Below are 27807 nucleotides of genomic sequence, written 5' to 3'. Positions count from 1 at the left end.
GCGTCGAAAGCGTCGCTTCTGCGAACGACACCGGATTTTCCGCCCTGTTCCCCTCCATATCCATCGCACAAAACACTTCGCCTGCTGTCTGACTGATATCAAGAGGGAGACAGGCGTTTTGAGCTCGCTTTTCTGCAGAGCTACTAGGGTACTCGGGAGTCTCTTTCCTCTTGTTTGTTTGCTGAAGGGTGAGGCCACCTGCGTCCTGCCGACGTAACGTCAACCCCAATCCCATCGTTTACCTGCGTCTCGCTTGAGTGACTGGCATTGCCGATACTTCGAACTTGAAGCCATGAATTTTCGTGTGAGGCAGCCTTATAGAACCCTTCTTCGTTTCGTCCTCTTTGCCGCCTACTAGAGGAGGACATAGCCGTCTCGACCCCGTTGAGAGTCGCTATCAACATATCAACAAACGAGCCTACGAAGATGTTGGGCAGGCTGCTTAATACGGCTGCTGCAACACTAAACCCCGCGTCATATGCCAACCGCAACTCGAACCAGCTCGAGTCAGTGACCGAAGAGGAACACACCTCAGGACTCCTCTTCCCGGACGTGAGCCTGCTTCAGCGATCTAGGACTCATGCTTACCCGTTGCAGACCAGCTCTGTTTCACCTAGCCCGTTCTCAGCTGGTAGCTTTGATGATAATGGTGGCTTGGAACTTGATTCTACAAAGGACCTTAGAGTGATTATTGCCCAAAATGCCATAGGGGACCGTGACGATCCGTGCATTCTTCTCGATACTCAGGCACCTCCAAAGACTGAAAAGCCCACACGACCGTCTCTAGACCGTATTTCGCCCGAAAAGCCACGGTCTCGACACACCCGCACCTCAACGCTCCCTCGGAATGGTGGGCGGACTTCTCATCATGCACCGCGTGCCTCGGTATCGGAGCTACCTCCACTGTCGAGTTTCTCTAACCAAGATACCGCGGCTAATAGTGCTTTTTTCCGTGCACGAAATCGGAGGTCCACGTTCTCTAACTCGGCGGGAGATGATGATCAGCAGCATGGGCGTCTATCTGGGGACTCTAATGAACTTGGATTATTGAATTGCATATTTGGAAGCAGCGCCTTTAGCTATCGTGGCCCTTCGACCAAAATGCATATCGTCCCAGCAGACGAGAAGAAACCCGCAGAAGATTCCAACGCTGCTTTTTCTGACCCCTACCGGCGTACCCTTCGTCGTGCGGATACGTTTAGTGGCTCCCCGAGGAGTGCCAGCCAGACTCGTGAACGATTCAGCGGCGATGCCTCTAGATCCTCTTCTGCATCTTCTTCTTCAAGCGTGACAGTATTGGTCACAAGAATGTTCAGTGTCAACTTACCAGAATCGTACGGCATGCCAGCTGACACTTCGATGCCTAATTCAACAACTCCATCATCACCTTACACTCCGGAATTCAAATTTTCCCCTCGTGCCAAGTCTAAAAAGATCAAAGAGAAGAAGACTCCAATGTATGCTGTTGCAATAACAGTCCGGCTCCCCATAACAGCAAAGAATAGCGCTCGTCAGCAACGAAATCCTTATCTCCAGGATCCAGCCAAACCTTGTGGTGGAATGTCGGTGTCCCTTGACTCTCATCCAAAATGGTCTTTGTTCGACGAGGCATCCGTATCGACTACTGGGTCGAGCATAGATGACAGGATCGATTTACTCGTCGACTATTGGGATGTCATTGCACGAACACTATCGCGTCTCGAGAAACTTGCGAGCAAAGAGATTCTGGAACTTTTAAAACAAACTGTTCAGCAGACAACGAATTTGCCGAAGCCAGCAAAAGGCCCAAATATGCAGAGAACTAACCAAACAATTGTACAACTCATACCTAACTGTCTGGCTCAAAACAAGTTACTCCGGGATGAGGCTCTCCATGCGACTTTCAGGGTCTGCATGGCTCTTAGGATACCTCCTGTTGTCTCGGGTCAGAGCCGTTGGGGTGTCTGGAGGGAAGAGGCTCGGTGGATTGCCCGGAGCTTAAGTGAGAAGGAGCACAATTTTTTCTTCTTAGTCCTCATAACCGCCTTCCTCGGTAACCACACAGAATGGCTCAGCCTCCTTGGCCCCGACTGGTATCGACGTCGCCACTTTCTTCAACAACGGGCCCAACAAGACAGTGAATTAAGCATCTGCAATAGAACAGTAATCATTTCGACTGATAAAATGGCTGCAAGGCGTTTGATATTTGTGCTCTCCGCGTTCCTACCACCTCATCAACGTACGGATCCACTGGCCTCACCTTTACGACCAAGCACGTCAACATCTTTCCGCCAAACATCTCAAAGTCCTCCAAATCCAACCATATTTCGACAAGAATCGCTCCGCCGAACTATAAACCGTCGTGCTCGAACACGTCAGTTCCCTCATGAGCGTGGTGGAGGCAAACGATCTGCTAGTGTGTCTTCCAATGAAACGTCTAACATAGTACCTGATGAGCCGGAGTTTAGCAAATCCCCCATAAACCAAGCACGACGTGGCTCTGATGCCCGATCTATGAGAACTTCAAGTTTATCTATCCCACCTGGAGGCGTTGCTGGACCAATGAAAAGTGGCACGGCATCGGCAGCAACAGCTGCACCAGGCACCGCAACTCCAGTCCCACACTTTGCTTCCCAGCCAAGGAAACAGTATAGTGCTCGCCATGAGTCGCAAGATTGCAAAGGATCCGCTTCTGCAAACTTACTATTAAATTTGCAAAAAAGCGAGATATCGACCAACGTTGACCAGCATCAGAGTAAATGGGGGAACATTCTTTCTGGGTTTTGGAACTCTCGGGACGATGCGCCAGCAAATGGAGGTGCATCCAGACCTCGCAGAGCATCAACACAAGTGATTGAAACTAAACGTCAGCCACCTGCCATGTCAGCCAAAGTAAAAGAAAATGGAAGTGCGACTCTGGACAATGTATCCGCGACAACTAGTGATACGATATCCATACCTGCTTCTCTACCAGCGCAAACGGATAGCAAGGAAGATGCCTCTACTCTGGAGAGTCGGCAACCCACATCCCCTGTCAAACTTTGTGTAAAGCCGGGTGAAGGCATTGTTGATGTTGAGGTCCCGTTGCCTGGATTCATGTCTCTGTCGTCGTCAAATGATTCCACGTTAACGTCACCTAAAAAGACCCGAACATCAATCACAAGTATTGATTGTGATGGCTCTTTCCACAGTACCAGTCCATGGTCTTACAATAATTACAAAGACTGGGATGGCCCTAGCGTCAACGTCGCCGGTTGGCTCAAATATTATCATGAAGATTTTGCTCTCCAAGCTGTGCACCCATACCCCGACCTTGAATCTGCCATTAAACGCTCCATGTCGGCTGAGCGTACTCCCAACCTTGCGAATTTTGGCCAACCTTCATATTTTGATGGTGGGTCCGAACGATGGGTTGATGTCTGCTCCACCCTTGTAGCCGATACGAGGACGTTCACTGTCAAACGAATTCGTTTGCGCCGCAAGATAGCAACTGTTGACGATCGAACCACAGAGTATTCGCATACGCCTTCCCCCCAGTTCTCTTATCAACCGTTCGGCGCTCAAGCCGACAGCTCAGATACTACACCGACATCTACTGTGCGAAAATCTCAGCCATGTATCGTGGAGGAAGAATTCGTTGAAGAGCCAGTAATGGACCTAGATGCTACTCTCGTCGACGCGGTTGAACGGGTTCTCGCCTGCTCCGGACCTACATCTGCTATCCATTCTCGTGCTCCTTCCCCAAGTCGGCTTCGTAAAGGGCGTATAAGCGTATTGCCTACGGAAGATAGCAGGAGATACAACGATACCAACAACCGGCCGGATGTTCCTTCTGTTGAGATTCCACGAAATGAATGTCGCCGTATGGTACTTGGTGCGCTGGACGAGGTGGTACGCAGCGTTGCGGCTGAACACCGCCAAGATGAAACAAATGTTGGCCCTGACACACACGCAGGTTTCTCCAAGCATAACCACAAGAAATTAAGTGGTATTACCGATAACACTCTAAGAGAAGGTATACGCAAGTGGCTTCAGGATATCGATGAGACTTGCTGAGCTGTCACCATCGAATACCCTGTTTCTGCAGCGGTCATCATCTCGAGGAGCTTTGCTTTCCTCTTGCCATCGAATTTGTGTCCTCGCGTTCCCGAACGTGATGCTTTGATATGTTATTTTTCTTTTCTTTCCCCCCTTTTTTTTCTTTATTTTGCTTTTTTTCTTTTTTCCTGACTTTTTCCTTTCTACTTGCATTGCATTTTCAGTCTGGGGTTTACAGCTTTTGCTCTTTTATTTTTGTTACTTCTTTCTGTTGATAGCTTTTCGCTCCAACCCTTGATACCCTGGGATCTGCATATGCGTCTTTTTAATCTCTCTTTTGCCGGGCTGCTGGTTGCTATCTCGGGATTATACCCTATCCTGACCATTCTGTTATTCTTTAATCATTTTCCCGTGCTTAATCGTGCTTTGAACGGCTATTCAAAGTCTACATCACCGCATGCGCAGATATGCCTCTGGCGTTGGGGACTTTATCCATTAACTATTTCCAACATCAGCTTTGTAGGCGAGGAACATTTCTCAAGAGAGGGCTGTTTGATGCATCTTAAATGGTTTGCTTTGCTTATTTATTCAGCGTCGTTTTTATACTCTCGTTTCAATTTATGCCCATGTCTCCATTGTTAGTACTAGCTAGTGGAGTCTTTCAGAGCCCAGCTTCACTCTACGACTATCAATTTACCTTCAACTAATGCTGGTATTTTCCTGGTTATAGTGTCAGCTGTTAGTTATTTCAAGGCTATTCCCATCCAGTTTCACCAAGGCATCATTAGATATTCCCCAGAGTCCTTCCCTTAACCTGTTTGTCGATTGTTAGTCCTAACTGTTCATCTAGCATTTTAGCATTTTATAGTAAATATTGACTCAATAAAAGTGGAAGTGTATTTCCATAGATTCTAAATTACTGCGGCACACTGTAGCTATTGTTGGTTTGTATAGAGTTCACTTCGTGATGATACTTGTGAAGTTCTGAAGGAATAAGAAACGGGTATAATACATAAAGCGGAAGAAAACCATAGGCGGGGATAGTGCATACAATATATAGTTCATATAAATAATGTATGGCAAATAATGTGTTGTGAGATGGCCAGCACCCGGATAGCATGTAACATAGCCACAAGGCGAATACACAGGATATACCATGTTATAGCTGAGTTGTTCCTGGAGAATCATGCGCTGGGCCATACCGGGGCGTATGCTGTACTACAACGGAATCTATGGATGCTGATCGCTGAGGCATTTTTCCTGCAGAGCTGGAGGTTGAATGGCGTACTACGCTGTCGGGTAGCACCAAGGACGGAATCAGCGAGTCCGAAGTCATCGTATTTGTTGGGCTGGCCTTTGTAGAGGCCGGTTGTACATGGGCAGCAGCAGTAGCAAAGAATACATCAAGCTTCTCCTTATCATTGCAAAACGCTTGTAATTTGTCCTTTAGATCTGCTGCTGTCTGGTACACGTTAATCGATTCTGGCTGTTGCTGTGTCTGTGGTGAGACGGAGGGCGAGAAGCCGTTAAGCCCGGAACTCCGTACGACTGGAGAGAGGTGAGGCGAGCCACGGTCGTAGAGCGCGGAATCAACTATTGTAGATGCACGAGGTCGGAAATATTCGCCTCTCTCGAATTTATTGGATTCTTTAATCATGACTGAAGGGTGATATGTGTTGAACAATCTGTTGGTTAAGAGGAGGAAATTCCCTTCATCAGTGATCTGAGCAAGAATCGCGCCCGACCTATGGACATATTGAGGGAATCGATAATCTGGCTTGCCCCATGAGTAGGACACCTCAACGTCAGTTGGAAATGCGCTGAAAGGTTCGAAATCAAGAATGAAATCGAACTTTTTGAGGATGGCTTTATGATAAAAATGGCGATCTGGGGTGGACTGGGACGTAAAAGAGGTAGAGGTGAAGACGTGTCCGGATGGAGGGTCTGGTGGTTGATGTTTCAGCTTGATTGGGAACGGACGCCTAAAGACCTGCGATTCAACAATTGACGAGGCCTCGGAAAGTGGTAGTTCAACCAACTTTAGTCCGTATTTCTCTGCCAATCCGGCCCAAGATACAACAGCGTCTTCAACTAGCTTGGGGGTTGCGTTCATCCAGCTTAGTTCAATATGGAAGCAGTTTTCGGGGTTATGGATTCTGTCATAGTGAAGGTCGATTATTTCGGGTCGATCTGACCGTTTACGAGGATCTAAGTCGTATTTCATGCTCTTTGCCAGCCATATAGCGACCTTGTTCCGGCCGGACGACCTCGGTGGTGGTGGAAGAGGTTCATTTCTACCACCACCGTCATCAGAGCTCTTTTCAGACCTTGAACGGAAGCTAGAAGGCGAATCCTTAACCCCATCCTTCTCCATTGGCGTGCTAGGGGTTGATTTGTCTCCTTTAAGGCTCTGAAACCAGCCGCCTTTAGACTCCGGCCTAGATATTCGATACTCGTCCGTTATTTGATAGAAATAATTGCCATCTCTGAAATTGTGCCTTCGCTGTACGTGATGGAAGAGTCCATGCTTCATGAGTTCATTCCCAAACTGAACTGCTTCATCACGTGTGTCAATATCGCTGAAATTCTTTATCAGCCAAGTAGTCAATTCCATTCCAACAAAACAATTGTAATGAAGACGCCAATGCCATCTCCTATCCATCATTCGTACTCCTTTCTCGGACTGCATGGCTTGGGCGATTGAGGATAAGGATACGGAGGATTTTTGGAGCAATTCTGACTCTGGAAGAAGCTGCGCTGGTGGGTTATCAAGTCCAGGATCTTCAAGCAAAAGCCTATCAAGTTCTGTTGCAACAACCACAGAAGGATCACAAGTTTGATATAAAATATTCAATGGATTTTGATCTTTCTTTTTTGAACCAGTGGATTGAAACTTCTTTTCCTCTGGTGGGATGTATTTGTATCGTTGCCAAACTTGGGTTAATTGGTAGATACCCATCAAGTGCCGTTCTTCTTCATTATCTTCATTCAAGGAAGAATTACTGCGCCGGGAATGCGTTGACATGTGAGTTGGGATTAAAACGAAACGTGTACGCCAGTGTTTAAGTTGGCGTAAAGAGTCAGCTAAGTGATCTCGATGGCCTGCAAGGAATGAATCTGCAAAATTCCAATTATATTCAAGTTGGGACAGTGCCAGGCGGATGCAACTTTTTCGATACTGTGTTCCTTGAATTGTCTTGACTGCAGGTCGATAGGCAACTTCCAGCTCCTTAGCATCCTGTAAATAGCCGTTGAGAGGCTTACGTGTGAATTGAGTCACTTCAATTTCACCTCCGCCAACGCATACCAAGCGGTGAATGATCCCTCCCATTGACATGTAGATAGTCACATTATCCTTCGATAAGGCACTAAGATCAAAAATAGTGTCCCCAAACGTGAGGTCGTCTCGCTGATTTCGGAGGACTAGTTGAAATCCATGGGATAACCGTAGGGAAATCATTTCTCTTAATAACGCATCCCGGGTTTTGGGACTTTCAGACACATCCGAGTCTTCATCTTGATAAACCGTATAGGGCTTTTGCAAGTAATTCGTTTCTAATTCTTCTTCTGTCGGGAAATCTTCGGTGGTCAAAGGTAGCGCAGCTGGGGATTTCAGACTCTTCCAGTTCACCGAGGAGGTAGTTGGCTTGCGGGGGTAAACGTGATGCCAACGTCCAAACCAGCTCTCTCTTGTAGGAAGGTGTTTAGGGGGGTTCCATGGCTTAACGTGTTTTATCCAGGGGCTTAATGCTTTTTCGGGAGATGGGAAGGCAGTTCCAGCTCCGGAAATACTGTTGTTCGCCATGTCTAGCCTGCGGCCAGTGCGTTTTAAGCCTGCGGCATGGCTTTCATATAAACTTCCCGGTTCATGCCTCAATTCTGGTACATGAGCAGTAAATGAACCGTCCAGAGATGCCGCAGCTACACTGGGCTCTTCAGGATTATGGCTGACTGCCGTTCTAATCGATATAGGCTGCGAAGGAAGCAGCTCTGAACGGCTACCTTCGTCTACATGCTGTGCCTGTGGTTCCGCGACAGCTGGGATGAGAGAGCTGGGTGACTGAGGATGGTCTTCTGGCTTGGGATCGTATATATTTTCATCAGGGGTTTTTCCACTTGCTGTCGGTAAAGCTTTTGCATACTCGGCTTTCACTTGCGTGCTTGCAGTAGCAGTTGGAGGTGCACGACCAAAACCTAGCAATGCAAAGCTAATCGATCGGGTACTACGTGAAGTCGATGGTTTCGAGGTATCCTTAAGATTAGACTTATTATTGGATTTTGATGCAGTGGGAAGCGTGGGTAACCCTTTTGCCAAACTTGTGCCCGAGACGGTAGTTATTGGAGATATGGCAGCAGGGCGGGCAGGGACTAACGTAGTTGAGCTTTTTTGACGAACAGGAGTCCGAGGTTGTTGTTGATGGGCTCGCCTAGAGGAGAGAGAGAGGTTTGAAAGGCTAGGTGATTTCGGCTTATGATGCCGTTTAGATGGTCGTTTCTTAGATCGTACATGGAATGCCAACTCATCATACGAATCCATCCATTCGGATATATTTGTCCGTTTCTTTTCCTGGGAGGACATAATTAACTTCTTAGAGTCTTTAAAGCTGTACATGAAGGATCCGGGTTGTCCTCTATCACGGGTTTGAGGTTTGTGCGACGAAGTATGTGAGGCCAGATTGGACGAAGAGTTCAGGGTGCCGAGTTCAGAGCTGCGTGGGCGCACGGCTGTTTCGTCTATGACTGAATGCCCAACATGGAGGTTTGGTATAGAAATGTTCGACTGTTCGCTTTCCATTACCCCCATCATCTGTATCTCGTACATTCGCACTTTGGGCTGGAATAACTTCGGCTGGGGCGCAACTGTGCCGAAAGCTGGAGGTGTGACGTTGTTTTTTTTCCATTTTTTGTCTTGATAATTGTGAGCACCCCAGAAGGAGATATCAATCCAGTATGGAATACCATATCCCCATTCTTCAGGGTTAAGACTTGTCTTTACAGCAGAACTTGACTGGGTTGCCCGTGAGAGCGTATCAGAAAGATGGGTAGGTTTTGGGGTAGGAGGCCAGGCCGCAATTGTAGTCTTAGTGGACGTTGGCGATGCAACCTCAGAAGGCCCAATAATGGAGGCTGTGTCACTATTTATGGTAGAAACTGACGACTGTGAAGAGCGTCTTTTAGGTATCTTATACTTGAATAGAGGTACCGAATGTAACGGCATAGGACTCAAACATATGAGATCAATGCCAATTGAACGGCTTCCCAGGACATCCGAAGTCAAGGCAAGAGTATCAAATCCCACTTCAAAGGTGCCTGATCCAGGAGTAATCATAACAATAGATGTTCCCGTCCTAACGAGGTCACGACCTACATATTCAAAATCAAGGTAGGATGAAGCAATATTAATGGCTTCTAAGATATTGCCCTTTATTGCTGATGTGAGGTGGCCTGCTATAGTAGGCGAGGTACTGGCAGTAGCAATTGGTGGAGAGCCCTCAAGTTCGGAAGCCTCGTCCCCCGATGTTTGAGGTGACGGAATCAAGATATCACGAAGGAAAGTTCTAAATTCCCTCTTTAGTTCATCCAAGATAGCTGTCCACCGGCCACTAGGCATATCATTGACAACAACTCGATAGAAATCCTGTACACTAGTTCCAGCCTCACCCGTTGTAGTTGGGTTAAGAGAGCTGCTGCTGAGGTTCATCGGTATAAACTCATCAGAAGCAGGAATATTGTGGTCATACTGAACTCTGGTAAACATGACAATGGTAACCAGATGATGCGCATCGATAGTAGCCCAACGTTTGAACAGTTCAGGTAGTAGACCGTCGACAACCCGACTAAACAGGATATCACCAGTACCTTCAGTGTTAAAGTCCCACATCTCCTTGGACATCTGTATGAATAGGACATATCTAGCCGATTCGCTCCTAAATATCGGGATGGTGCGAGGGGTAAAGTACCCAGCCATCACTTTTCGACCATCCTGAAAGATAGACTTGACTGTTGCTTTTACTGTGTTCATGAAAACAATCTTCTGTCCCTTGTAGAGAGGCCGGTCCAGTAACTCAGACATGGCCATCCTCCACATATCCGCGCGCAGTAGGAACTGATCGCGAAACACTAGCTCCACATGTGTAGCTGAGCATTGCGACCGTGGCTTCACAGTCAATAGAACCCGGGATCGTTTCTTGAATCCAAACCGGTTGGCAACCTGATTTGAGACTGATATCTGAAGGTTGGGATGTCTGTTTAAGATTTCTGGTTGCATATGCTTGACAATAAACAGGAAGTTGCCCACGGCATGAGATGAGTCTGGTAATGCGCCATCTCCACGGCGTGAATCCCTATAACTAGGCAGAGGGCTATAACGGCCACCGGCACCGGCACCTCCCCCACTCTGACCCCGAGTTGGGTTGGCTCCAGGCTCCTCTTGCTGAGAATTGGTAATATTGGTAGACTCTCCCTCCAGCTGGGGATCCGAGGGAGGTTCCCCATAAAGCGCAGACAACTCGATGAGATCTCCTACTTTGACAGCCCAGTCTCCGAGGGCCTGTCGATTGAACAAAACGTCTTCCCGGGAGAAGTTTTCATCGTGAACAGAGAGGAGACAAGCTCTGTAACTGGAACTTGCGGCTGAGCTCTGGGAGGGAGCGGTACTGGCAGACTTGGGTCGCGGCTCATGAGTCGACCCTGACGCCGACCGGATCGACCCAGTCTCAACGTTTCCTTGCTTCAGGTCTCTTGAATGCATGCCTTTGGACAGTTCGGATAGCACCATGGCTTCTCAAGCGTCAACCCATCCTCTGGTTGTGGCTGTGGTGGTATATCAGATTGGTATCCGTCAGGTCTAAGATCTTGTTATCACCGACGCTCTATCTCAGCCAGCATGGACAGAGCATCCAAAGGGCAATAGAATATTCCGTTGTCCATCTCCCATCCCTCGTTCTTTTAAATGTATCTCTTCTTTGGTCGCGGCGATGAGGTTGTGGTTTCGACAAGGGCGAAAAAAGCCATATCACGTGACATCGCCGAAGAAGCCGAGATGATGAAACAGAACCTGGAAAACGGCAGAAGAAAAGAAGCAAAAAAGTCGAAAGGACGAGCAGAAGGAAAAGGGAGAGAGTATTCAGCCTGAGCGGGGAACGGCCTCTGTCGGCCATGGTATTCTAGGGCGAACGCTGCTGCTGTTGGCGCTGCCCCTTTCTCCATATCTATACATATCACACTGCGCTAGAGTGTTTGGGAGGCAACCCCCGAGTTCTCCACCCCCGTCTTACATATAATTTTATCAACACCTCGATCAGCGACAGGGACGAAAAGACGGCAGAAGAAGGCGACAAAAACCCCATCATCTTTCATTTCTCCCTCCTCTCCAGCATGCTGTAGAAAGACATCAGCTATTCCCTTCCGTTCGTTTGCTCTCTGTCAGCTCCTCCCCGTCAAACCTCCCGCGCCGTTCTGCCCCGGACCGCCAACACTAAGTCGTCACTTTTTTCGCCTCCTGAGTCCTTGACCCCGTCTCTCTGCTGCATTACGTACCGGGACACTCTGGAATTTAAGTGTACTACTCCGTGACCTGGAGTGATCGAGGAGGATGGCATTTGTGAACGAGGCAGAGAAGGGAACGAGAGCCGACAGTGCACCGAATGAATCGAGCGTCCCCACCACGCGACCAGAAGCGGACGATTTTGCCCATGGAACCAGCATTCAGACCTCAGCTGTCGCTTTGCAAGAGAATATGCGTATGCCCGAGGGCGAACAGGAACAGGCTGTCCAGGGTACTGTTGTGGACGCGAAGGAGGCAGAGCCGCAGCCATCACCACAACAGTTAAGCCTTGGACAAGAACAACAAATTCGGCAGCCAGATTCGAAACCGGAGGCTGGCGGGCCTACATCGATATCACCAGAGGAGGCTGGCCAGTCGAGTATCGGGGCGTCCGTAGAGGGCCAGCCTTCAGTATCCTTATCCCAATCTACGTCTTCAAACGATGGACCTACTTTACTCCTCAATATCCTGCTTACCTCCGGCGGCAAGCATCCTTTTAAACTGGATGGCAAATATCTACGGAAACGAGAGGTTAATGTTGCTGACAACGACCCGTTCTCCATGTCTGTATATACATTAAAAGAATTAATATGGAGGGAATGGAGGTCAGGTATGTATCAAACACCTTTTTTGTCTATTCCTATTTTTTTGTTTGAACTTATTCTATACCCTCTTCTATACAAATGTTCGGTTGCTGATGTTTCATATCACCCATAGACTGGGAACCTCGTCCATCCTCTCCGGCAGCTATCCGACTTATATCCTTTGGAAAGCTATTGGATGACAAGTCGCCACTCTCTGGTACGCCTGCTCCGAGTTGAATCATCTATATCTACGTCCTGGGAATATCAGGAATTCTAACTTCGTATACAGAATGCAGATTCAACCGAGAAGGCCCAAATGTGGTCCATATGACCATCAAGCCACAAGAGATAGTCGACGAAGAAGATGCAAAAGCCGCCAAAAGCACCCAGAGCCGGGAGCATGAAGAGGGAGAAAGAAGCCCCGGCTGCCGCTGTGCTATATTATAATTGGCTCTTACTCTTTTATTTTATAAAAGCTCTCATTCCCCACAAATCTAAACTGAGGCCTGGTGATTTTGGGGGAGATGTTTCCATCTTAATGCCATAACTGCGCAGGCACCGCATACACTCCTTTTCCTCATGCTCCTACACCCCTACACTCGTCTTAACCCGGAGTTCCTTCGACTTACCGCCAATACTGACTTTATCCTTGCCCGTTTCATCTATTTGTCTCTTCTTCCTCTTCTTCTTCTTTTTTTTTTTTTTTTTTTTTTTTTTTTTTTTTTTTTTTTTTTTTTTTGGTGGTGCAACCTGGAGTTTGTATAGTCGTCATACACTTGTTCTGCTTTACTTTTCTTTCTATCTGCTATTTCCCTTCCGGTTTCCTCAACTCTTCTAACCAGTTTGAAATACTCTTTTTTTTTTCCATATTTGCTTTGTGCCTTGATTTCCCTTCCAGTTCCCTGCTTGATGATATATGTACAGCGAATTGATGGTCGGAATAGGCGATTGAATCGGAGGTCTGTATTTGTCCCCTTCACTGCTTGCATTTAATTCGATTTGATACACTGTTACTTGTCACTCCCTTATCCGGCCCTACTCAATGCCCTATGTAACAACTTATCCCTTTGCTGCCTGTTAATCTCTCCAAGTTGCCACTTCTAACGCTCCTTCATGCGCCTGCATAATACCATGATTCGAAAAGCGACGAATAGAGGTAGGATATGCTTATGACGCAATACCACGTTTGCCCGCTTTGATTTTAGGTCAAGTTCTATATGGATGTTGCCGACCCTTGTACAGCCTACGCTCTTCTACTTCGCTGAGTTGGTTTCATACTGTTTTCATTCATTAGGTTATAGAGACGTCCTGGCAATGTGGATGGAATAAACAAGTTTCCCGTAAATACTTCGCATGACTTTAACATAGCGTCCAGACTGGAGTTAGAATACGGATTTGTATTGCCTTGAATACTCAAATTGTATTCATCTCGCAAATCGATGGACATGACATTGAAAAACAAATCCACTTCTCTATGATAAACGGAGGCATTAGTTCATCTTCAACCTATGCTCCAGCTCGTCATGGAAGCTAGGAGGCTCGCGAAGCTCATCTCCTAGAAACGGATATTAGCGACTCTTCTTTGAGAGTTGTCACATAGCATATCATCCTTGATATACGTACCAGGATACACGTCTTCCCAAGTAACTTCCGTCTCCCGTCCACCTAGGGCCAAAATATCCTCATGTATACTTCCATGCATATTCCCACCTAGGACTGCTGGTTTCCACTGACTCTCACGAACAATCTTCATCTCCATACCTCGTCGTACTGGCTCCGCCATGCCATGAATCCGCCGAATAGACTCCATTTTCATAGCATCTTGTGTTTGGCGCCAATTCAACAGCCGGGCTTCAAGGGGGTGTGTTGAGTTGGTTTTCTGCAGGCCGGACGTTTCTGGGGCTGCCGTGAGCGAGGAGCGGAGAGTATCTGGAAGACCTGGGGCAGATGGAGCGCCATTGCGGAGGTGAGGTTGTGGGGTCTTCTTGGAGGTATTGGAGGTTTCTGAGGAGTAGTTGGTTTGAGGAGTGATGCGAAGAGACTGTTCAAAGCGTTAGTAACAGCAAAATTTCTTCTATGGCGCCTCCGATGCTCTGTAAGGTGCTCGTCGAAAACTGCGTCTATGAGAGTACTTTACCATGGCTGGCAGTGTTATGGAAACCACTTCTAAGGACTCCCGTGAAAACTGTCTGTATTGAAATATAACTAGCTGCTCCTCAAATCCAGGAGAAGAAGTGTAGGCTCAGAGAATGCAGTGCAGAGGAGTCGTTGATATAGTTGATGTAGGTGAGAAGCAAGCAAGCTCCGCCAGGCACGAGTCAACAACGTAAAGCTTATCCGGCGACCCGCAGAGACCAACCTGGCACTTCGTCCCATATGCATCACGTGATTGATTATCAAAAAATCGAGAGATCTACGAAAAGAATACTATCAAGAACTTCCAGTTTACTGACAACCGGAGAAGAAGAAGCAAATAGATGACAATGGCGCTGTCTCCCTCACTTCTTACGATGCGGTTCTTCCGCCATATAATTCAGCGTCAATTCCCTTCGACCACGCCAAAGCCGCACTGCACCCTTTCCGCGCTGTCTTCTCAGTGCCTCCTCCGATCCTCTGCTCTGAATGCGTTCCATAAGAGCTTTTCCACCACTTCACAGCTACAAGCTACACTGAATCAAGTACGACGTGGCTGCCGATCTGGCCAAAAAGCACGAAAGAAGCGATCTCCGGCTCTTGTAAACCGGCCACAGCTGAAAGGAGTGTGCTTGAAGACACAAGTCGAAAAGCCAAAGAAGCCCAATTCCGGAGAAAGAAAGACCGCGAGGGTTAAGCTTACCAGTGGGAAGGTTATTACGGCTTATATTCCTGGTGAAGGTAGGACCTTCGGAGCCAAACTCGTTTGTGATGAACTGATGGTTAAATACTTCGGACGTTTCTAGGTCACAACATCCAGCAGCACAGTGTGGTGTTGGTGCGAGGAGGACGACTTCAGGATTGTCCTGGTGTGAAATATCGTCTTGTTCGTGGAGCAATGGATTTAGTAAGTTTCCACTTGTAGGGTGTTTGCCGGAAGGTATGAGATTGGCGCTAACTATTGCTATAGAATGGTGTTGGAAACCGATTGACCAGTCGCTCGAAGTATGGAACGAAGAAGCCAATAGCCTCCACATAATCTGGAATGTAAAACAGCAGAAAGCTAAGATGTGGACGGTTTTTACTGTTATTAATTGACGAGGAGTAAGTCGAGATTGGGGCTGTATAAATAACGGGTCATTTCTTACAACTATTACTACGCAACCATCTTCTATTCCACACGGTGCACTGTTATAAATATTGTATATTATCGTCAGGCAGGTGAAACGCTGAAGAACATGTTTTTAAGGAGTTTCTTTAATACACAGGGTGAAATACAAGCCAATACCATCAAGATCTCAAATAATGCAATCGTGGAAACAGGAGCCTAGCAAATCACAACCAAGGCCTATATACAGATAGCAAGAATAGGAACGTATCCCGAAAGTGTTTGGTAAAATGGTCATGATAATAGGGTGGGAAGAACAAAGCTCATGACGCTTAGATGTGGCCCCCCCTTTTTTTTCCTCTCTTTTTTCCTCTTTGGCATAAAACGTGCTGTGTAACTCTAAAGTAGCAATTTTTGTCCTCAAGAGGAAGGGAAGCCTAGGCATTTGGAAGCGTGATATCGTATAAAGGGAAATAGGTGATGAGATAGAGAAATATGGTTGAATAATGAGCCAACTCGGTCATCAGAAGTGAGCTATTTGTGACAAGGGTTATAGACGAGCGGTTTAATGACTTTCGGCTTCCCAACCGGCTGGTTTGCTCATCTTGTTTATGTCAAAGAAACGAGATGTACCTTTTCACGTTAGATATTTATTGAGATATGGAGTGAAAGGGTGATGAGAATAAAACAGAAAACTCACATGAATACGATTTCCAATCAAAGTTGTCACCTGGGTTGCAATGACACTTCAAATCTAGTCTTGTCTGCTCTCCGGTAGGGCAGTGGACGAATGGAACATGCCTGTATGCAATTTCATTGAAGAAGTGTACCTCATCCTTGTTTAGCATCAGGGCGACCGCAATGCTATGAACAGGGGCATCACCCCATCTTTCATAGAAAAAGCCACCATCCTGATCCAGGAGGTTGAAGAAGTCAAGGTATTTTTGAGATCGGAAGAAGTTCAAATCACCGACTTCAAAGTTAGACCACTTCAGAGATAACAGATTAGCATGGAGCTGTTAAATTGCAACAATTCGTCAGGTGAATGTAACTTACGAAATGGCAATTGTTATATGTTTTACCACCGTCAGCGCTAATGAACTCGAGGTTATTATCTTTTGCAATATGCTCTGGGTACTGTTGGATGAATTTCCTGGTACTCTTCCATAGAGTCTCAATGGTGCCGGGGTACTCGGGCAGACTGATAACGAAGCTGTACTTCTTGTTGTTGTCCTTCATGAACTTGAATGGGTCAATGTGGATGTCACAGAAGTATTCGATACTGGGTTCCACACGCCAGTAGTAGTCATATTGCATCATGAGTTCATGCCGGAAGAAGAACCCGGACTCATAGCGACACATGTGTCTGTAGCTCTCAGAATCTCCATAAATGATTTCTTTCTCTTTCATGATCTTTCTCGTTTCCGCAGCTTTTTTCTGATCGATCCAGCTAGGATACGACCAATGCTCCTTTGGAATAAGTCCGTAGTGAGTTTTTCCAGAGACCAACCTGCTAGTAAACTTCTTAAACTCATCTGAAAATTCTGCGTCGTTCAAGAATACCCAGTCGTAGTGATAGTCCTTGTTGAAGCGGTCTTCTACCTGGCGAATGGATTTTGCAATTTCCCATAGATCAGAGTTTCGTGCCAGTGTGACGAACGTGGCATTTACCTTTTGGTAACCCGGAGCAGGAGCATTCCCAGTGGGTGGATTGGGAGTAACTGGGTTGGGGGTATCTTGTTTGGGGGGTTGTTGCGTAGGAGGCTGCTGGGGTGTGGATGGAGGAGTAGTGGGAGGAGCAGGCGCTTTATCCTCGCCAGCCGGAGACGAGACGGGCTGTTGGCCACCAGACTTTGGATAAGATAGACCAAGATCACTTGCCTTGGGGATTGGCAGCGAGGAGGAAGTGATAAAATGTATGATACCAAGGCCCTATTTCACCGCCGTCAGAATCATCGACTAGCTTATGGCCTTCGTGTAGGAAAGTAAGCCACGAGACCGACTTACCAGAATTGCAAAGAGGATGTACCGCAGGTACTTGCCCTGGGTTGCGTTCATCTTGACGACCGCAGGATATTTAACGGCGGCGGAATGGCCTCTTCTATCTCCTCTGCTGTGTATTATTTATAGGCAAACGAGTTCTTCGTACTACGAGCGGTGCTGAAGTACTGCGTGCTCCGGATCAAACGAGATGCATACAAAGAAGTGAAGTCGGCCAGCGAGAGAAAGCAAGGCAATGAGCAAAGCAGAGGCGGTGCAGAATCGAGAGAAGTGTTCATTCACATCGCTCGCGCTCCCTTCCGCAAGGTGAAAAAAGGCTGGCTTTTTCGTGGCTAATGAGAGCCGCGTGGAGAGTCGCAGGGTCGAGCTGGACTAACCAAGATGCAAATCTTTGGGCGTTTCAAGCTAGAAAAAGAAACAGCGAGGCTTAGTCATCGGCCCCCTTTTCTCATCGATGACAGAGACGGCTTTGGAGACTATTGTTATTACTATATTGATTGGGAAGCATGGCTAGTTTGTGGATATATTGGCGGGCGTCCCTACTCTGGCCCGATTGTGCATACTCCGGTTACTGCAAGGCGCGACGTTGGCTTTCTTGCATATGGCGAGTTACTCCATATTTTGCCAACAGGGACTCCGTCCGGAGTACGGAATGGTGGCTACATATGGTCCTTTGCAGCAGATCGCAACTCGATACAGCTGTGGGGGGTAGAGCGCCAGGAGAGGAGTCACTAACTAGTTACCAGACCATGCATCGGTCGAGTGGCAATCTTGCAAGTTACGGCTCTGCGACAGGGCCCAGCCAGTGCATAGAAGCGCGTGGTACGGAGTACTCCGTAGGGTGTTTCTCTGGCGCTGTATCATGGCTCTGATGATGATGAAGGTACCTGAATGGGGACTGCTAAAACCGAGGCATGCATGAGGAGTACAGGAAAGGCATGGGAGAGTCACCTTATGAGCCTCCTGCGCCTCCTGTCTTACACTCGTCCTCTCTAACTACCCATGTCAGGAGTTGTAATAAGAGTTTGGAGTCGCATCGCAAATACACGTGATCTGACTATATCGTAACATGACTACTGAATGACTAAGCATAGATCTGCAGAGACCAACGACCAAAAAGAACCGAAAGGACGAAGCAGAAACACACAACTTCAGCTGCTTCAGCTTTGCGATTTCCAACACGCAGCACCCATCTGGAGCTTCGCTATCAATTTCGTGAGCCGCTTGGTCGGCAGTTAAGACAGGATGTCCTTTTTTGGGTTCGACACCAAGCTTCCGGAGGACCGTCCCGCGGCATCTGCGCAGAGGGGCATCTTCGACGCCCCAGACCCGTTTGCGGAGGTTGCTCGCGCTACAGCAGATAGAGCGGGCTACGATGACGACGATGTGTGAGTCTCATAGTGATACTTCTCTGGCCAAGTACGCCCTTTTTAATACTGTGCTGACCGCGATTCCTGCACTGGGAAAACAAAAAAACCAGAATTGACTTTGAGGATACCTACGATGGGCTTGGAGACCAGCTCGAAGAAGCGAATGACGATTTCAACGATGACACGTTTGGAGATGCAGCCGGTGGGGAGAACAAGCCGGTGGGCAAAGACTTTGATTTCTTCGGGAATACCGCTCAGATGACAAATGTTTTGGGCGAGGAACAAGTGCTCTATAACTTGCAACATGGCTCATCCAAGGCCACCGCTAAACCCTCCCTACCTTCACTTCCCAAGCGGACGGGATATGAGAAATACCAAGATCCCGGTTATATTCCCGAAATTCAAGCAAAATCAAGTGTATGGGGCACCACCGCTACCCAGAAGCCGAAGACTGTTGCGGCTGAGACGGTTCCAAAGGAGCAACCGGCTTCTGAGCCTCCAAAGAAGATGCTGAGTCTAGAGGAGGTAGAAGCTCAGATGAGGATGCAGGCTATGCGACAAGTGCCTCAGCAGCCTCAGAGCCAACCACCGCCACCACAGCAGCAGTTTACAGCTCCCATGCCCCCTCCAGGCGTCCCTCCAATGCAATTCCCCAGCCAGCCATTGCTCCACCACCCTGAGGCGCTTGGCCAACTACCCCCTGAAGAATTGCTTTCTCATCAGCAGTATCCTCCAAATAATATGCCTCCGCCCCTTGGGTTCCCGCAACAGCCACACCTACAACAACAGCCGCAGCAACCCAACTTCCCCCTACATATTCTACAACAATCACAGCAGCAGCAGCAACACCAACCACAACGTCATCAGCAGCAGCAGGTCCAACAACAGCAACACCGGCAATCGCACCAGACTGGCCGACATTGGGCGGGCCCTGCTCGCCATCAGGGAAAACCTCAAGGACCATATACCTTGGATCACCCGCTGATGGGGCAAGGTGGTGTCCCTGCGGCTCTGAATCCAAAGATCATGGAGTTGCCGGAAGAGCAGAGGAATGCGATTCTGTTGGAAGATGCCAAACGTGCAAAGAGAAACCACAAGATATTCCTCCTCTCCAAAGGAAACGGCTTAATGACTCCGCAAGACAAGAACTTTATTACTCGAATACAGCTTCAACAGTTGGTAACAGCGACCGGCAACACCGGCGACGCCAACCCAGAATCCCTTCTCACGGAAGATTTCTATTACCAAGTGTATAGCCAAATCCGCGGTGCCCCACGCCAACATCCTCGTCAACCCCTCGGTCACTTTGCACAGACATACCTTTCTCAAACCGGAGGCCGATCTGGCGGTAACATGAATAGAAGATCCCATTTTAGCGGCGACAACCACATGCAGCGCATGCAGCAACAAGTACAGAGGGCTGTTGAAGCCGCCAAGCTAAAGCCAAAGAACAAACAACTCATAATTGAAGGAAGTCTGGGGAAAATCTCCTTTAGCAATGCCAAGACCCCAAAGCCTTTGCTCAACATCAAACGCCCCGAAAGTTCTGACGGGCAAAGACCTTCTACCGCAAAGAAAACACAGCTCAGTTCTAGTGACCGCAAGTCAATCCTGCAGAATATCGAGACTGTTTACATTACGTTGATGAACATGGAGAACCTTGTACGCTTGATGCCACCAATTCCAAACCCGGAAGTAGAAGATGAAGAGGCGGTAGAACGATACACGGAATGGCAACGAAAAATGCAATCCCTCAAAGAGGTGCTATGGGACAGTACAAAAGTTCTTGAGCCCATCGACTCGGTCTCCGCCACCATACACCCTTTCATCGCATTCTTGTCATACCCCAAGGGCAAAAAAGCCATTCCCCGAATCTTCCATCAAATTGACCAGGAACAGCGTATCACCATGCTGACCATGATTATCTACCACTTGGACACATTGGATGTTGTATCAAGAGCCCAGCTACAACCAGGTGAAACTCAACCTCCGGGCCCTGTTCGCGAAGAAATCGAGCTATTCAATCAAGCCGTAATGCCCAGCTTACTCGGCTACGTGAGCGATGCCCCTATTCACATCGTTATTGGTCTCCTCGGCCTAGTTGTTGATAAAACTCAGATTCACGCTATTGCAAGGACCAAGATTGGACTTGGAATTTTGACCATGCTGCTGAGCCGAGCGGAACTGGTCAAAGAAGCTGGCGGTGTTCCAGAGCCGGAATTGGCGCAGTGGACTAAGGTATACAATCGGTTGTTTGACAGCATGGAGCCTGCGCTCGCCTACCTATTCCCTGGTACAATTAACAGTGGTGATGACATGTATGTTTGGCAATTCCTTGCTGCTATGGGCATTGGTGCAAACCCTGAACAGCAGCAGCGGCTAGTCATCGCCGTAAAGTGAGTAATCCTTCAATACATCCCCCTTCAAACTGATTTGGAGAGTATTGCTAACGCTCCTCCGCCATAGGGATCGAGTCCTGGAAACTGTCGCCCAAAGCAAAACGCTGCCAGCAGACATGGCTAGCCAGCGTTTGGGCAATGTCAACCTGTTTATGCGGGCTATTGGGCTCGACGTCGAACTCCTAGGATAATCCACCCTCCTACTCCGTACATTTATCTAATTCAATATCGCTGTTTTTCCTTTATCTCTCCTTTTAACCTCTCTATGTTGACACTTTTCTCGTCTGAGAACATTGTCTTGTCTTACGGATTGTAAACACCGCGCCTTTGACAATGCATTAGGTCTGCTGTCTTCATACTGACGTTTATACTATATCCACTTGAATTTGGGCAGTATATACCCCCTTTGTTTTCCTCTGCCGGTTATTACTTTTCCTTTTTCCTAGAGAAGGGTGCATAGGAGGTTCGTCTCATGACACTTCTGTGGTATAAATAGGTTATTGGCACGGTAGCAGGCAAGCATCCCATTGTAATTTTGGTAGTTGGTGGATATAACAAAAATGATATATGATGAATTACCGACGCCTACACATCGTGATTCAAATATTAAGTCACAAAATATTATTATTATTATTATTATTATTTATCAATAAGATCAGCGTTTTCTACCATATCCCTCCCGGATAAGGAGAGTAAATGACCGGCATCTCACGCACCCACTGCGGCTGCTCCCGCTCAACCTCCTGGATCATCCAGTTCGCCCAGTCTCTCCTCTCCAGGTAGATGGTGGTCTTTCCGTCCCCAATCCAGCCAGTTTGCGCCACTCGTCCATCCTCCCGTGAGTCCCCAAGTACGCCTACCCTGTACAGCGTCCAGTCCAGTCCCTCCCCTTTTTCCTTGAAGACCTCTCCAATACCCAGGATTTCTCTCTGCGATCGACGACCAAGCATGTACACGGTCCAATACGCAGCAGTTCTCATGAACCCGAACTTATCACGAGCGTCGTAAGCACTGATCGTCGACATTGCGATGATACGCGTAACGCCGTGCTGGCGCATTAATTCGAGGATCAGTCGGTATCCATCAGAGAACTGGCGGCCATAGTCGCCGAAGATGCTCTTGGGGCCAATGCAGGATAGTATTGCATCCTGTCCTTTGATGGCTGCAGAGAGCGAAGACTCGTCGGACAGAGAGCCCTCGTATATTGCCTAGACGTAGTTGAACTAGTTAGCGCATTTAATGAGCTAACTAACTACCCGGCTGTGGGTTTATCTGGATGATCCCGTCTACCTTGACTCGGTCTGAGCTCGATATGGCTTCCGGCACCCTGCTCCTATCACGGACGTGCAGTGTTATCTCATGGCCGTGTTCGATGGCCTTGCGGACTGTCAGTCCCCCGGCTGCTCCTGTAGCGCCGAATATAAGCAGTTTCATGGCCCAGCTTGATAGTTAGATGGGCAACTAGGTAGTTAACTGGAAAGCCGTCAACTGGCAACAATGGCCAGCGTGGCTAGCAGCGAACAGTGAGTTGGTTTAACTAGTTATATTGAAGCCGCCGCAGTGGGATTGCGCCTCGCGCTCAGGCTCCGTGTCTCAAGAACTAGTTAACCATTAGCTATACTGCTAGCTAGCTGTATGAGAGAGGCTCCACGATCTGTAGCGTCACCCTTGCAGCCCGCAGCGCTCTGTCCGACATCTGAAACGCCCTTGTGTCGTCATCCATGCGGCTCGGAAGCCACCAGCCAGCCCGCTGCACCGCGTTTGTTAGTTAGTTGACTAACTAGTTGACCATCACCTCACTGACGACACCTCCAGGGGCCACCAGCCAGCCAGCTACATAACTACCCCGCCGCTCGACGCTGGTGTCTTTCAACCAAGTTCACAGTCGCATCCTCGCCGTCCTTCTACACACCCTCACGCTCGCTAATATGGCTACCGGATCAGTTCTTGTTACGGGGTAAGCATGTCCTGGTTCCTGTGCGCGGGTCGTTGCGGTGGGCTGACTTGCATGCGCCACCTAAAGGGGGACGGGCTACATCGGCTCCTTCACGGCGCTCGCCCTGCTCGAGGCTGGTTACAAAGTTGTCGTGGTCGATAGTCTGTACAATTCCTCGGAGGAGGCACTCAATCGTATAGAATTGATTTGTGGAAAGCGTCCGGAGTTCGTCAATCTCGACGTTAGAGACGAGGCAGCCTTCGACAGGGTCTTTGACGCGCACCCTGATATTGACAGCGTGATCCATTTCGCAGCTCTAAAGGTAAGTTGGTTACTCTCCCAGTCAACTAGAGAACTAACTGGTAAATGGTGTTGGATATTACTGTTTGCTAACTTGTTTTGCCCAGGCTGTTGGTGAGTCCACTGAACGTCCGCTAGACTACTACGACGTCAACGTTCATGGCTCGATCTGTCTGCTGCGGTCGATGGTGCGTCACAATGTAACCAACATCGTCTTCTCGAGCTCAGCGACCGTTTATGGAGACGCTACTCGCTTCCCAAACATGATTCCCATTCCGGAGGAATGCCCCTTGGGCCCAACCAACCCATACGGGAATACAAAAGTTGCAATCGAATCAGCGATAACTGACATGGTCAATTCGGAGAGAGCCCGGGCAAAGAGGGCTGGAAAGCCAGAAGATGTCGAGAAGTGGAACGGTGCCTTGTTGCGATACTTTAACCCGGCTGGTGCCCACCCCAGTGGAATCATGGGAGAAGACCCCCAAGGTGTTCCATATAACTTGCTTCCTTTGCTCGCGCAGGTTGCAAATGGAAAGAGAGAGAAACTCTCCGTGTTCGGCAATGGTATGTGTATCTCACCTTTCCAAAATTTAGGGGGTCCTAGTTCTACCGTACAGTGGCTAACCAATGGCCAGATTATGCTTCCCACGATGGCACCGCCATCCGTGACTACATTCACATTCTCGACCTTGCGGATGGCCATCTAGAGGCGCTCAACTACCTGCGCGCAAACCATCCTGGTGTTCGAGCATGGAATCTCGGTACCGGTAAGGGAAGCACTGTCTTGGAGATGGTCAAGGCTTTCAGCGCTGCCGTTGGACGAGATCTTCCATACGAGATTGCTCCTCGTCGTGACGGAGATGTCCTCGACCTTACCAGTAACCCGTCAAGGGCCAACAAGGAGCTTGGATGGGTCGCTAAACGAGACCTTCACCAAGCTTGTGAGGATCTATGGAGATGGACTGAAAATAACCCTCAGGGGTACCGACAGAGCCCTCCAGCAGCCCTGCTTGAAAAATTGAAGGCAAAATCAACGTAAGGACAGCAAAACCCAAGGCATCTACACTATAGGAAGGCTATAGACGCTACATCTCGCAGCATTGATGGGACATTAAAAAAAGAGTCTGCTGTATTTCTTCTATGTTTAGATTTCGATTTACCTGGTCATACTACACAAGGGAACTGTGGGTTTACGGGTATAATGGTAATAGGGCAGTAAGAAATGGATAGGAAAGATCTAAGGTGATGCTGCACTCCTTATTAGGATAATCCAATTGACTCTGCCAGAGCTATACATTCAGTTCATTGCCCATCTATGTTCGGCCGTATAATCACATCATGCCTCTGCGTGTAGGCTCATTTCTTCTTCTTCCCTTGAGTTGACGTCTCAGTCTTTGACTGTTTTTTCTTCTCCTTCTCTTCCTCCTCTCTAGCTTTCTTCTCCATCGCTCTGAGTAAAGCAGCTTCCTTTTCCTTCTGCTCAATTTGCCGCTGGCTGAACTCCCATAGCTCTTTGCCTGCCTTCTCATCCATAATCTCGCTTCGAAGGACGTGGCGCTCCTTGCATTCCTTTAACAAGGTCCCTCCCTCGATACCTACTTTCATACGCCCGGTCATGTCGCTATTTTCACCCGCCATTTTCTTAATTTCATCAAGGCTAACGGCGGCCGTGTTCCCAACTCCGCTGAAATTTGCTTCCATTGCTGCCATAAGGATACTCTGTGCGCCTTGCTCGGACGATTTAAGCACTAGCCACCATATTGGCCATGTTATAAGATAAAATAAGAGCCCCCACAATGAGCCTCCAGTAAGCCACCGACGGGTTCCTGGAGTTCTGCAAAACCCAGGGTCCACGACTAAGACCCGAGCGGGCGGAGGTGGGAGAGGATTATTTTGCTTGTCAGTGCGAGGGGTATAAGTTAAATGTTGCTGAAATGAACGTGCAAAAATCATAAGTGCAAGCTTAGAGGTCGCATACATGCTGCTACTGGACACGATCGATTCGGGGCCCTTTTTGGCCTTTTGTTTTGTCGACGGGTCAGCCGAATGCTGGATGACTGTTGCCTTTTCCAATACTTTGAGATCTAACTTATTCGCCCCAATATAACTTGAACAAGTAGTGAATATAACTCGTACGTCTCGGTCGGGCGGCTGGGCTCGCAAAGCAGGGCTTAAAATGCTCAGTAAATGGTAGTTCGCAAGATAATTTATCTGCCATTCTTCCTGGAGCCCTTCGCTGGTTCCATGCGATGTTCGAGAAGAAGATGGTTTCTGTGTATTCGCACAAAGCACAACCATATCAAGCCGCCGTACAGGGCTATTGTCGATCCATTTTGTAGCAAACAGCCGAATGGAATACAACGAGGAAAGGTCGACTTGTTCTGCGTAAATGAGTTCGTTTCCAGTCGAGGTACGGAGATCTTCAATGTAGTCGACAATAAATGGATCAGAAGGTAAGTGTTGCGTCAGTATTATGACCTGGGCACCTCTAATTGCCAACTCTCGTACAACGGCTGCACCAATGCCAGACGTCCCGCCCTATGTTCCCGTAATAAAAGGGCAAAGCATTAGTAAAGTATCAGGCTAATTGCGTAATTTGTAATGCCCATACCGTAACAAGAACCACTTTAGAGTGCATGACTCGATCTGACTTGTTGGTAGCTCCTCCAAAATATCGTTTTAACGCGGCAATTACAGCAAGACCAGCTGCTGTTTTCATGGCAGTGTATCCATAGGGAATTGCTGAAAGGCCTCGGGTGGCACCTTCAGCAAGGATGGGCAAAGGCATAATGGCGACGGTTTTCTTCTGACCTCAAAGGCTGGTAGCGAAAAAGGATCTAGGTGGGAAGTTCAACCCCTGGTTACGAGGACGTGGCAACGAAACAATTGTGCTTGGTTGTAGGTATATTTATATGCTCGTTGTGATATATAGAAAAGGCCAATCAATTAATCTCGACATAATGCTTGTTTAGATGGGATCCTTGCTCTGTGCACCACAGATTCATTGACCTGCTCGTGAGTTTGGGCTTAGGATAAGAATCATAAAGTGATGATTACGATCCAAGGACGGGATGTCGATTTTAAGGTTATTACATAATACACCACACTCTTTTTGAGCCTCAACATTAACGCAAGGTCTTTGCAATCGCCAGAAAGCACAACGACGAGAGCAGAAGATGATGGCCTCTGATGATGAAGAATACTCTGTACCCCAAGCTTTTGGTGCCGGTATAAAGAGAAAACGTGTTCCGTTTATTCCATCCCAGGACGCAGCCACTCTCTCTACAACATCTGCCCCCGTCACAGTTTCTTCCTCGCCTGCGCCTGGAGCGTCGTCCATAGCAGATAAATACCTATCTATCGTGCTCCCATCGAGTAGTCAGTCGGATACTGTCTTTCCAAACCGTGCTTCCACGGATACGAAGCTATGCGAGGTTTGCCATCTCCCGTTGAAGGGTACTCCTAAGCGTCCAAAGAGGGATGGTGAAAAGGATAACCAGGATTCAATCAGCGAGTCGGCAGTCCCTGTGCCGCATGAGGCTTCTCTGGCGCATCAAGTGTGCCTCCCACATTCTCATCCACCATCCGCCATTGATCGGAAGGGGAAAGGCTACAAATACCTCTCCTCTTATGGCTGGGACCCCGATTCTCGCACCGGCCTGGGGCCCACTGGGTCTGGCATTCAGATTCCACTCAAACCCAAAATTAAGAATGACACAATCGGGTTAGGAGTAGGCTCTTGGAGAGATGAAATAGAGAATGCAGGAGGGAAGCGGCACGAACGCAGACTCAAGCAACTACGTGAAAAAGAGGAAGCCATTAGGGTAAAAAATGCGCCAAAGCTAAATGCAAAACAAATTCGGCTACAGGAGGAAGCGAAGAGGAGGCAAGGGGAGAAGCTACGGGATGTTTTCTACCGGAGTGAGGATGTGGAGAAGTACTTAGGAAGTTGATATGTTTTGTAGCGCTTCAGATTACAAACCCCTTCCACATCGCCACGCACTCTATGCGTGGAAATGCTTGAGCGCAGGCTGCGGATTTTGACCATTCGAAAAAGATATAATAGTTATATCTTGCCATTTGTCTTTAACCTTAGACAAAATTCTGAATACAGAAGCTGACAAGCGTTTAGAGAATGTATATGAAGTCCATCGACTCAGAGGGTTGATTATTAGTGATAAATATATTATGATACTATAATACTCTAACATAAATATGCTAGACAAACAATCACGCCAATGCCAAAAAAAAAAAAAAAAAAAAAAAAGGAAAAGGAAAATTGCTACAGATGGCGAATAAATGGTATCGCAAGGAGAAAGCATCATGCTACGGAGAGGAAATGAAATTGTAGACGTGGGTATAGCGGTCGCAAATCCGGAAATGAAGATGTAGAACACCAATGTAGAGTAAGCC

General features: G+C 47.9%; 11 protein-coding genes across 11 annotated transcripts; 6 read left to right on the top strand and 5 right to left on the bottom strand.

Moving 5' to 3' along the window:
• Positions 1-426: 426 nt before the first annotated feature.
• On the top strand, positions 427-4035 carry ARB_03907 (uncharacterized protein; the record flags this gene model as incomplete). Its single annotated transcript, XM_003009935.1, has 1 exon — positions 427-4035. The coding sequence occupies one exon, from the start codon at positions 427-429 to the stop codon at positions 4033-4035; it is 3609 nt and encodes a 1202-aa protein (XP_003009981.1).
• A 1141-nt stretch (positions 4036-5176) lies between these two features.
• Positions 5177-10795, bottom strand: ARB_03906 (Dishevelled, Egl-10, and Pleckstrin domain protein; the record flags this gene model as incomplete). The annotated part of the gene is made up of 1 exon (XM_003009934.1): positions 5177-10795. The coding sequence occupies one exon, from the start codon at positions 10793-10795 to the stop codon at positions 5177-5179; it is 5619 nt and encodes a 1872-aa protein (XP_003009980.1).
• Positions 10796-10969: 174 nt separating this feature from the next.
• ARB_03905 (uncharacterized protein) lies at positions 10970-11152 on the top strand (the record flags this gene model as incomplete). The annotated part of the gene is made up of 1 exon (XM_003009933.1): positions 10970-11152. One exon carries the CDS (start codon positions 10970-10972, stop codon positions 11150-11152), a length of 183 nt encoding a protein of 60 aa, XP_003009979.1.
• A 459-nt stretch (positions 11153-11611) lies between these two features.
• On the top strand, positions 11612-12594 carry ARB_03904 (uncharacterized protein; the record flags this gene model as incomplete). The annotated part of the gene is made up of 3 exons (XM_003009932.1): positions 11612-12173; positions 12281-12364; positions 12437-12594. 3 exons carry the CDS (start codon positions 11612-11614, stop codon positions 12592-12594), a joined length of 804 nt encoding a protein of 267 aa, XP_003009978.1.
• A 1043-nt stretch (positions 12595-13637) lies between these two features.
• On the bottom strand, positions 13638-14287 carry ARB_03903 (uncharacterized protein; the record flags this gene model as incomplete). The annotated part of the gene is made up of 3 exons (XM_003009931.1): positions 13638-13702; positions 13771-14188; positions 14285-14287. 3 exons carry the CDS (start codon positions 14285-14287, stop codon positions 13638-13640), a joined length of 486 nt encoding a protein of 161 aa, XP_003009977.1.
• A 1751-nt stretch (positions 14288-16038) lies between these two features.
• Positions 16039-17446, bottom strand: ARB_03902 (uncharacterized protein; the record flags this gene model as incomplete). Its single annotated transcript, XM_003009930.1, has 3 exons — positions 16039-16404; positions 16445-17320; positions 17396-17446. The coding sequence occupies 3 exons, from the start codon at positions 17444-17446 to the stop codon at positions 16039-16041; spliced, it is 1293 nt and encodes a 430-aa protein (XP_003009976.1).
• Positions 17447-18634: 1188 nt separating this feature from the next.
• On the top strand, positions 18635-21349 carry ARB_03901 (uncharacterized protein; the record flags this gene model as incomplete). Its single annotated transcript, XM_003009929.1, has 3 exons — positions 18635-18777; positions 18870-21155; positions 21226-21349. 3 exons carry the CDS (start codon positions 18635-18637, stop codon positions 21347-21349), a joined length of 2553 nt encoding a protein of 850 aa, XP_003009975.1.
• A 474-nt stretch (positions 21350-21823) lies between these two features.
• Positions 21824-22592, bottom strand: ARB_03900 (uncharacterized protein; the record flags this gene model as incomplete). The annotated part of the gene is made up of 2 exons (XM_003009928.1): positions 21824-22366; positions 22449-22592. The coding sequence occupies 2 exons, from the start codon at positions 22590-22592 to the stop codon at positions 21824-21826; spliced, it is 687 nt and encodes a 228-aa protein (XP_003009974.1).
• A 494-nt stretch (positions 22593-23086) lies between these two features.
• ARB_03899 (UDP-glucose 4-epimerase) lies at positions 23087-24433 on the top strand (the record flags this gene model as incomplete). Its single annotated transcript, XM_003009927.1, has 4 exons — positions 23087-23115; positions 23182-23416; positions 23502-23958; positions 24012-24433. The coding sequence occupies 4 exons, from the start codon at positions 23087-23089 to the stop codon at positions 24431-24433; spliced, it is 1143 nt and encodes a 380-aa protein (XP_003009973.1).
• Positions 24434-24750: 317 nt separating this feature from the next.
• ARB_03898 (uncharacterized protein) lies at positions 24751-26182 on the bottom strand (the record flags this gene model as incomplete). Its single annotated transcript, XM_003009926.1, has 3 exons — positions 24751-25228; positions 25373-25932; positions 26006-26182. 3 exons carry the CDS (start codon positions 26180-26182, stop codon positions 24751-24753), a joined length of 1215 nt encoding a protein of 404 aa, XP_003009972.1.
• A 388-nt stretch (positions 26183-26570) lies between these two features.
• On the top strand, positions 26571-27347 carry ARB_03897 (G-patch domain protein, putative; the record flags this gene model as incomplete). Its single annotated transcript, XM_003009925.1, has 1 exon — positions 26571-27347. One exon carries the CDS (start codon positions 26571-26573, stop codon positions 27345-27347), a length of 777 nt encoding a protein of 258 aa, XP_003009971.1.
• Between the last annotated feature and the right edge of the window lie 460 nt (positions 27348-27807).

This window comes from Trichophyton benhamiae (assembly GCF_000151125.1).
Source record: "Trichophyton benhamiae CBS 112371 chromosome Unknown contig00346.0, whole genome shotgun sequence".
NCBI lineage: Eukaryota > Fungi > Ascomycota > Eurotiomycetes > Onygenales > Arthrodermataceae > Trichophyton > Trichophyton benhamiae.
The sequence above is the reverse complement of the archived record's forward strand: the minus strand, read 5'-3'. Positions and strand labels throughout refer to the sequence as shown.